The sequence below is a fragment of the Poecilia reticulata genome, linkage group LG10 (assembly GCF_000633615.1).
Source record: "Poecilia reticulata strain Guanapo linkage group LG10, Guppy_female_1.0+MT, whole genome shotgun sequence".
Taxonomy (NCBI): Eukaryota; Metazoa; Chordata; class Actinopteri; order Cyprinodontiformes; family Poeciliidae; genus Poecilia; species Poecilia reticulata.
This window is the reverse complement of record NC_024340.1, coordinates 6,263,864-6,273,432: the sequence shown is the minus strand read 5'-3', so window position 1 is coordinate 6,273,432 and position 9,569 is coordinate 6,263,864. Positions and strand designations below refer to the sequence as shown.

At 38.8% G+C, this 9,569-nt stretch overlaps 1 protein-coding gene and 1 long non-coding RNA gene across 6 annotated transcripts in view; one reads left to right on the top strand and one right to left on the bottom strand.

Moving 5' to 3' along the window:
* Positions 1-24: 24 nt before the first annotated feature.
* LOC108166601 (WAS/WASL-interacting protein family member 3-like) overlaps positions 25-9,569 on the bottom strand; it is a 16,510-nt gene continuing 6,965 nt past the window's right edge. Inside the window, exons 1-3 of one of the 4 annotated variants that reach the window (XM_017306949.1) lie at positions 9,012-9,428; positions 3,503-3,649; positions 25-1,089 (exon numbers count right to left, since the gene is read on the bottom strand). In XM_017306949.1, the coding sequence (XP_017162438.1) occupies positions 852-1,089; positions 3,503-3,649; positions 9,012-9,016 (390 nt within the window). In that variant the 5' untranslated portion in view covers positions 9,017-9,428 and the 3' untranslated portion in view covers positions 25-851. Of the gene's footprint in view, positions 1,090-3,222; positions 3,650-9,011; positions 9,429-9,569 lie in introns of those variants that run through there. The other 3 variants (XM_017306951.1, XM_017306950.1, XM_017306952.1) reach the window with 3 other exon arrangements.
* Positions 3,649-7,647, top strand: LOC103471004 (uncharacterized). 2 transcript variants are annotated; one of them, XR_001776954.1, is made up of 3 exons: positions 3,649-5,002; positions 5,099-5,568; positions 5,672-7,647. It is a non-coding gene; the product is annotated as an uncharacterized LOC103471004 (long non-coding RNA). The 2 variants fall into 2 exon arrangements; XR_001776953.1 differs by having other exon boundaries at positions 3,649-5,275; positions 5,416-5,568; positions 5,672-7,643.

Sequence of the window (9,569 nt, the reverse complement as noted above, 5' to 3'; positions counted from 1 at the left end):
GGAGCTGTCCAACATCTAATAAGGCTGAAAATTGAATGTAGAACTGCGAATTCACTGATAGTCCATTTTTCACTCCTTTCGCTGATATAAAGCATTTTTGGCTTCTTGCCTGCTGCTGTCTTTAAACATGAGATTTAGCCCTAACTTCAATTTGAAACAGCCAGATCTATTTCTTCTTAGCATTTCGGACCTGTCCAACATCTAATAAGGCTGTAAATAGAATGTAGAGCTGCGAATTCACTGATAGTCCATTTTTCACTCCTTTCGCTGAGATAAAGCGTTTTTGGCTTCTTGCCTGCTGCTGTCTTTAAACATGAGATTTAACCCTAACAGTATGGTGTGTTTTTTGGCAGCAAGGTTATTGTAAATAAAAACTGGGAAAACGTCAAGCAGAAAATCAAAAACAAATTGTCAAAATGGAAGTGGCTCCACTCCCAGATGTCCTACAGGGGCAGAGTGCTGGTTTTAAACAACCTCGATGGCATCGCAGCTGTGACACAAACTCAATGTTATAGACCCACCATCTGGCTTACTTGTAAAATTACAATCAGAGATGGTAAATTTTTTCTGGAACAGTCTACACTGGGTGCCACAGTCTGTGTTGTTTTTATTAAGAGAGGAGGGGGGCCAGGGCCTTGTCCACCTGTCCAGCAGAACAGCAACTTTTCGTTTACAGTTTCTACAGAAATACCTGACAGGATCTCCTGTGAGGAAGGACGTGGCCAGCTGTATCCTCAGACATGTTAATTGTCTGTGGCTGGATGCTGCTCTGTTTTTAACTGGTTTTAGTCTTTTAAAGTTAAAAGGGTTGCCTCAGTTTTATCAGTGTGTTTTTAAATCCTGTGCTCTTTTTAAATTGCAAAGAGCAAAAACACGTAATTCTCTGCATTGGCTTTTAGAAGAACCGTTGGTATGTGGAGCGAGACTGCACGTCCACGACAGCAGCGTGCCGGGACTGCCTGAGGCACTGTCCAGGTCCGGGAAGGTGACCCTCTGGCGTCGGGTGCAGGTGGCGGGACCAGACTTCTCTGACGTCCAGGAGTTGTCTCGCTGCTTAGGGTCCGGTGCGGCAGACTAGTACGGCGCTTCCTGGAGCGTGTGAAGGAGCGGCTGTCAGTTGAGGAGAGGCGGCTCCTGCAGCTACATGCAACAAAAGAGTGCCTGCCTGACCAGAATGACCCGTTTCCAGATGTGGTCCTGGATCCTAATTTCGAGGACGACAGTGGTCCCCTGATGAACTGTACGGATTTGGATTTAGCCCTAACTCCAGTTGTAAAACTGGTCCAAAAATACTGTATAAATTTTGTACAAAGATCCTGAACAAGAGAGCTCTCTGCAAAAGACCCATCAGTGTGTGGAGCAACAAATTCAGAGGACAGAAGCCTCAGTGGAGGACTTTGTACAAGCCTCTAATCAAAAAAAAGGACTGGTGACCTTCAGTGGAGGATACTTCATGGCGCCATAGCTACGAACTCGTTTATCGGTCATCAGTCCTGGGCTTTTAAATGAGTGTCCTTTTTGCAGTTTGTCTGAGAGTGTTTTTCATATTTTTATGGATTGTGTACAGTTGACAAGTTTTTTTTGTTTTTTTAATGAGAATTTTTAGCTTTTTTGGCGTGGTTTTTACCAATTCTGTTTTTATCTAAGGTGTGCATTTTAGTCGAGCCACTAGTTTTAAATCCCAGATCTTAAATTATTTAATTGCAGAGGCCAAAATGGCAATTTATTTAACTCGTCGTGACAAAATGCAGGCTGGATCTCAACTCGATGCTGTGGCAATGTGGAAGTGTAACATCAAAGCCTGGAGTTTTGTTTCCTCAGAGCCACCGGGAATTTTAATAGTTTTGTACAATTGTGGGGTTTTAACGATGTATTGTGCACCATTTCTAATCAGGGAGAACTACATTTTAACAAGCTACTAATGTAAATATTTATTGTTTTTATTTAGTTTTTCAATGACTTGATTATGTAACAGTTTGTTAAATCATTGTAAATAAATGTTTTTGTTAAAATCAAAAAATCTTCATGTGAGAGGAGGGTGAGTGGAGAGCGGAAGAAGAGTGAAAGAGCGAGTGGTTGTGTATCTTCTATCTTTGTTGTTTTTCTTACTGTTTTTTCACTGGGTGTTTATGTTAATTGTTTAGTTGTGATTTTGTGTTAGTTTTGTCACGTTTTAAGGGGTTTTTGTTTGGGTTCGGGTGCGGCCGTCAGGCATGCCTGGCTGGCCGGCGTCTAACGACGCCATGGTGTCTGGTGGTGGGGCTTTCTCCACGCTGACCCGGAAGAACGGCGTCAAGGTGGGCGCTGGTTCTCCGTGCAGCGTGGAGGAAGTTTGTCTGGCGGTGGGAGAGGTGATCGGACATGGTTCTATCAAGTCGGCAGCTCGCATGAGTGGAGCTGTCGTCTTGTTTGTGGAGACAGAGAAGCAGGCTCAAAAGCTGGTGGAGGTAGGAGTCTCTGTCAACGGTTTGTTTTTACAAGTATCGCCGCTCACTTTACCTTCAACTAAGGTCACTTTATCAAACGTGCCTCCTTTTATAAGTGACGAGTTTTTGATGAAAGATCTGTCTCGCCACGGGAAGGTGGTGTCATCGGTGAAAAAAATACTTTCTGGGTGCAAATCACCGTTGTCGAAACATGTCTCCCATAGGAGACACCTGTTTATGATTTTGAAACGGAGGGATGAGGAACTCAACCTTCGATTTCATGTTAGAGTCGGGACTTGCAGAGGGGGGWGCTGGGGGTGCTTGAGCACCTGCCCTTTGTGCTCTTTGCCCCAAAGTGACTTTAAGTTTAGGGTCTGGTTCGCAGAGTATGAAGTTAAATTTGTTTCCCAATTATTCAATGGGAAAAAAAAGAACCTCAGTTAAGTAAAATAAAATTGTAATCAAAACTTTTGGAATTGTAATGATTCCTTTAAAAAGAAAAAGTTTTGTTTAAAATATTTTTTAATTAACTCATTTTTACCAAACAAACATTTATTTGCACACATCAGAAATCTTTTGTTGTGATTTTAGGCCCTGCTCAAGACGTCATGTGCAATACTTTCCTATAACAAAATAGACCTGCAGAAAGAAATTACTAATAAAATATCTTACATAGGCATAGTGTTATGCTCTATTGTTATGCTCTATATGGAGATGTTCGTTAGCTTTGATTGTATATGTCACATTTTTGTAATTTGTCATTGTTTATTAAACTCTGAAAGCTGAGTGGCTTTGTTGATATTCTGTCCTAGAATGTGGTTAGATGTGCCCTTTTTTTGTTGCTGAGCACCTGCCCCTTTAGTGGCCTCTCCACGGCCCTGTGTTAGAGTAAATGATTTTGATTACATCTTGTTTGCTACGTCCTCTAACATGAAGTGTTTTGTTTGCGGTCAGGAGGGGCACATTATTAAGATGTGTCCCAACAGGGCACACATCTTAATAAGAGCAAAGCCCAGGACCTGCTTTGCACTCGGCAAAGCAGCAACCCGCTGCTACTGAGCAGGTGGAGGACCCACCTAGTGAGCGGAGGATCCCGCGGCGGCTGCGGCGGAGGAACCCACAGTGGCGGCGGAGGAGCCCGCTGCAGAGGAGCAGGCGGAAGGTACTGTTGAGGTGTACCGACACAGTGGAGGGACAGAACAGTGCGGAGTTGATTTTTGGAGCTGAAGTGGCAGGAGAGACAGGTGAAGTAGCACCCGCTTCGGATGTTATCATCCCATAGAATGGCGATTATCAGTGGTTATCAGCCCCATTGAATGGCCTCAGTTGGTCCCTGCTCTGCCTGCTAGCAGGTTTTAATCAACCATTCTATCGGTGATAACAGCAACTCTTCGCCGATATAACCTTTTTTTTTTTAGCTTTTTAAAAAAACCTTTATTTACAATTTATGTGCTAGTTTGAACAGGATATTAAGAATATTTACTACAAATACATGGTCATAAGACTTTAATTCGATGTTTAAAAATAACTCAGTAAAATATAAAACCGGAGGGTTTTTGTTGTGATTATTAACTTGATTTAAAAGCGATGTTTTTTGTTAGTTTTTTTGTTTTAATTTAGCAACTATTTTTGAGTATGATACCAATGATTTACTCTAAAAAAAATTAAGAAAAATTAAAATGTATTTTCTTTCGTGATTGCATGATAAACTGTTCTGTAAACGTTTTAATATCTTTGATTGAAATAATAAAAATGAGGACGGATCCCACAAAAACCCAAGAAGAAGAAGCTAACGTCATCATATGCGACACTTACACTCCGGTGAGTAGAAACCTGCATCTGTCAAAATGTATTTGTACTCTAAAACCAAAAATAACTCCAAAGTGTTATGTTATAAACTTACTGATGGTAGTTTTAGGACGTAATGGCAGTAGGACTGTGATGCGAATGGTTGAAAACACGTTTGTATTATTTTTTGCCGGAAAATATACGGTGGAAGCTAGCTAAATTAGCCTCTTGGAGGCTAATTGTACCTGTACATTGTACCTGTGCTTAATACGTTTAATTAGCCATGATAGAGTCACATAATAATGTTTATGGTCATGCTTGTTGTGGCCACTTTGTAAAATTGGAGGGTTCCTAAAGACATCAGTGCCCCTAGGCTGTGATGATCTTTAAAGTTTTGTTTATGAACCCTGTCTGATACACTGATTGCAGCTAGGTCATTTACTTGAATTAAAAACGAACTTGCATCAGTACAGGCAAATTTCTTTCCTCCTGTCTATGTTATTTATTGCTGTTGCAAGCCAGATGAAGAGAAGTAAAGAGCCGAGAACCTGACCTTTGAACAGACAGAGACCATCGGTCAGGAGCAGCCTGGGATGATACCAGAGAACCAGGAAGATACTGTGATAGTGCTTCTTGATCTGATTCAAATTTCTCCTCCTGTTGTCCCATAGTCTCAGTCTTTTCAGAAGAAGAAAATACCCAGAAGCACCTCTCCAGCTGCCTCTTCTCCCACTCGTAATCTGTCCCCATTTCTCTCAATTTTCCATGGCAAAGCCCATGAATGTAAGGTAAGTAACACTGACCAGGCATTGAATAACCTTTCTGGAACACAACTCCATAAACATCTTTGACACAGTTGATGTTGTTTGTGCATGTTTGTGCAGATACAGATGGACAAAGCTTGTGCCAAGGCTCATTGCAAGATCAGAAAGGAGAAAACATCTTAGCATTGGCTTTAGAAGATGTTGGTCGCTTGAAGGCTGATACAGACACAGAAGTTCTGTCTTTGGAAGAGATCCTGTCCGGTGACACAACATTGCCATGGCAGCAATCACACAGTGGTAAGTAAACATACACTAATGTGTTTTATACTGTCATCATACCTGACAGATAATGTGACTAAATACTCCAGGTGTTGACCTAAACTTACTAATTTAAACTTTTACTGAGTTGATTTGTCCTTTTCATAAATGCATTTCAGACTCTGCCCTTGTTTTTGTGTGAAGACTGGCAATCGATGACATCATGATAGTTAAGAGACTGGAAGAGGAAAAGAGGATCCTTGTTGATGGACCATCATTGGAAATCTGTCATCCTATGAAGACACTCTAAAGGAGTTTCCCGCCTATTATCGGTAGGTACATTTAAAAGTATGTTTTTAAGTAATGCATAAACATACCAAAAGTTAAAGCATCCAAATTTTGTATTTTTATTTTTAATTATGTTCAACTTTAAAGGTTTGTCCTGTGCCCTAACTGACGAAGGTCCAAGAAGTATCCAGAGCATCATCCTCAGAGAGCTGCAGCACCAACAGATGAAGCTGCAGTCAACAGAGTATTATCTACAGCAGGGGAGCCCAAAGTGGGTCCTGGAGGCCCGGCATCCTGGATATTTAAGTTCTCTCCCTTGTTTAACACACCTGCATCAAATGATGGGTCGTTAGAAGGGCTAAGAACATTGACAAGCTGATRAGGTTGTTACTTCCAGCAGTGAGAGAATAAAACATGCTGGGCCACTAGGACCRACTTTGGACACCCTGATCTACAGACTTTTGTCAGGAGAAGAGAGCGTTACCTTTGACGACAACTTCAGTAGTGACTGATAAGTCATATATATATAGTTTGCTCATAAGTCACAAAGAGACACCTTACAATTTGTTCTTGTGCTTTCATGTTTCCAAATAGGCAATGTTTCTTTTTCTAAATGGTTAATTTGTTTGTGCCTTTGTACTTTCTGAAAGGGCTTACTAGAGCTGTAATTACTTCCTCATGAATGTCATTGAGTGCGTTTCTTTTTCACTTATGTTTCTGCACATCTAGTGTATTTTCTAGGTAATAATAAGATAAATTGTAGTTAATTTAATAGTTTGTTACTATTTTTACTTCAAGTGGAATAATAACACTTGTGCTTATGTTAAGCAGTTAAATGGCTACAGTACTAAGCAGTCTCAGTGATTCTGTAGTAACTAACATAACCAAGACATCTTTTTGGATCTTCTACTTTTCATTTTTTATTAATATGTGCAGCTCTGACTTATTTCTTAATCCAAAGAATGCACAAAGTGTGTACTGGTGGAACAATTTTGTATCCTTGGTCAATTGAATGTGGTTCAGTTTGTCTGCCAATGTCTTTATTAAAAAGAAATAAGTTAAATAAAATTTCAGTACTTGTCAAAGTGATCTTTTAATGCTATGATTTTGTTTATCCATCCATCCATTTTCTTTCACCCTTGTCCCTCAGTGGGGTCGGGAGGGTTGCTGGTTGATTTTGTTTAATGACATGCATTTATGCAAAAATCATAAAGGCATGATTTTATAAACAAAACGGCATCTAATTTTAGTGGATTCTTCAGGACATGTTCAGTATCCATCAGCTGATGACAAGTCAGTAATGAAGCATATTAAAATGTTGGACGAACAAGAAGTGGTTTCAAGAAATTGTCAGGAGAAATAAGTTGTTCAGCTTTTTGATACTCTTTAAGGACTTATGAAAATTAGTTATAATTGCCTACATAGACCTGGCGTTATTTAACCATGTCTATGTTCAACAGTTGACAGGTGAAAAAGGAAGCCAACTAAGGTTTGGTAGAAAAACTTGCTGTCAGTGTCATTTAGTTTAAATACTTCAGATTTGGACATAACTTCTTTTTTAAAACAGAGGGTTCCAACTTAGTGAAATAATCTTAATGAAACCTACATTAACTTGGTATTTGGATGCATTTACAAACCAAAAGGTGTAGACCTCTATTTCACCTACAATAATTAGATGGACACAATTTTAACTTAAATTCTCTTTAGGCATTTTCTCTGCAGGCTTATGAAATAAACCACAGAGGCCTGAGACACCATCAGGCAGATCATTCTTTTCCCAGCAGAGCAGATTTAGAGTTGGGGTACAGAGCTCAATGCTAGATAAAAATGCATCTTTTAACCAGTACTTTCATAAAGCATTTGAAGATTAAGCMATCTCTACCACTCAATTTGAGATTAGTGATGGAGTTAGGGTTAACCCTAACCCCAATCTAACCCTAGATTGTTTTTTATACAGTTTAACATAGTGTTTCTCTAGGAGAAAATCACTATGTCAATTAAACATAATTTAGATTACTAATGTAGTTTAAATTACAGTAGACTCAAAATGATTCAATATTAATTTACTAAACTGTAATGTTGAAGGATTTCATTCTGGGTTTCCTTTCATACACAAAATAAGCTGCAAATTTAACTTAAATAACCTTAGACAGGTAAACATGCTATGCAAAATACTTCTCCATAAAACTTTTTTTTATGTGTAAATACTGATCACACTGTTAAAACACATAACAAATAGCTTCACACACTTCTACAAGTGTGTAGGAAACGAATCTGTTAATACAGTTTAACCTTGCGTCATGCCTTAAAGACAACACACAGGGCAAACTTGATCAGCCTACAAGTGTTCCTTTCTTCTCTTAATCAGTCTGCCGTAGGATGGCTGCGTTCCATTTCAGAAAATGTTTCAGAAGATGTTTACTGACACAAAAATGTGTCAGTAAACATCCCAACTTAAGCTTACATAACTACTATATTACAACCATAACATTAATTTCAGTGAAGACAGAAAAATTCGTAAAATGGTCAAACTGCAGTAAAAAAAGAAATTAATACTTTGTAATACAAAAAAGAAAAAGTAACATAATGGAAGGACTTGTTCGCTGTCTGAAGGAAGTGGCACTAGGGGGACAGCAACATAAGAGGATTTACTTGCAGGTTCCCAGGTATCATCCCAGATTTTTCGCTAGAAAAGAACAACAATAAAATCAGGATGTGGATTTTTTGTGCTGTAAGGTTCACAAATCTCTCTTTCTAGGATGTATACCTGACTTTAAAAAGAGGTAATGTAGCCAAAGTATTTTCTCTGCCTACATCCACCCAAATGCCAGCTAGTACTTACATCTTGTTTTGTCCCAAAGATACAATATTATCTTGTGTTAAATGATAAACTGACTGCAGTCATTTTTACCACTACACAAACAATGAAAATCTCTCGTAGTGCTTCAGTTTCTTAGAAAAGTCTAAAAATCAAAACAGAAAAAAGTGAGTTTCAGATTTAATTTCCAGCTTATGTGAATTATAAAAGGCACAAATAATAAGTGCTGAATCACCTTTTAAAAAGTCCAAATATCAAAATCAGCATTCCTTTGCTGATAAACGGCCTAATTACAATATTTGGAGTTCTATCTCTATATTTCTATGTTTCTGTGCACATGTTGACATTTTTGTGTGAATTTGTTTCACCCAAAGATGTTGTGACTTATGTGGTACAAGTATTACTAATTCATGTTGTAATGCCAGTTTTTGTCCTCATAAAAAATAAAGACAAATATAAAGAAAGGAGTCTGGTAGGTCAGTAATTAAAGCCACAAAGTTTGTAAGTAAACAACTGTGCTTATTTTTTGCAGACCCCTGCCTCCCTTATCACTCCTCCCCCCATCTACTCATCTCCACACATGGTAATGTCTCTCAGTGTATCTTGGCATGTTTGACTGGAGTGAGGATATACTGTCACAGGGTGGATTAGTTAAACTTTTAGACTTACCGCATTAGTTCTACGCCCAGGGATTGATTTTGTGTACTACATTTCCACCAACCTAAATAACAAGAAAAGGAAAAAAAAAACAATTTTAAAAACAAAATAAGAAATGAAGTCAAAGCGTGTACACTTGAAAACTGAAAACTAGTGTGGTGACTGTCATATTTTATAATCCTTCTAAACTTTACTCTTCTTTACATGGATTTAAACATTTTCTCAAATTAGTTTAACATTAATTTTAAACACTTTACAATGGCCACAGAAAAGGAAACTAAGTCCAAAACAAGTTGTTATAAACGGTCTATATAGGTTTTCTGTTTCTGTGAGAATTTTGACATTTTAGAGCTGGACTCCATAAGTTGCGAGTTCAGTTTTCTTCTGGGTTTGATTCCCGGCCCGAGGTCTTTCTGCATGGAGTTTGCATGTTCTCCCTCTGCATGGTGGGTTCTTTCCGGGTTCTCCGGCTTCCTCCCACAGTCCAGAAACATGACTGTCAGGTTAATTGGTTTCTTTAAATTCTCCCTAGGCGTGAGTGAGTGTGTGTGTGTGTGTGTGTGTGTGTGT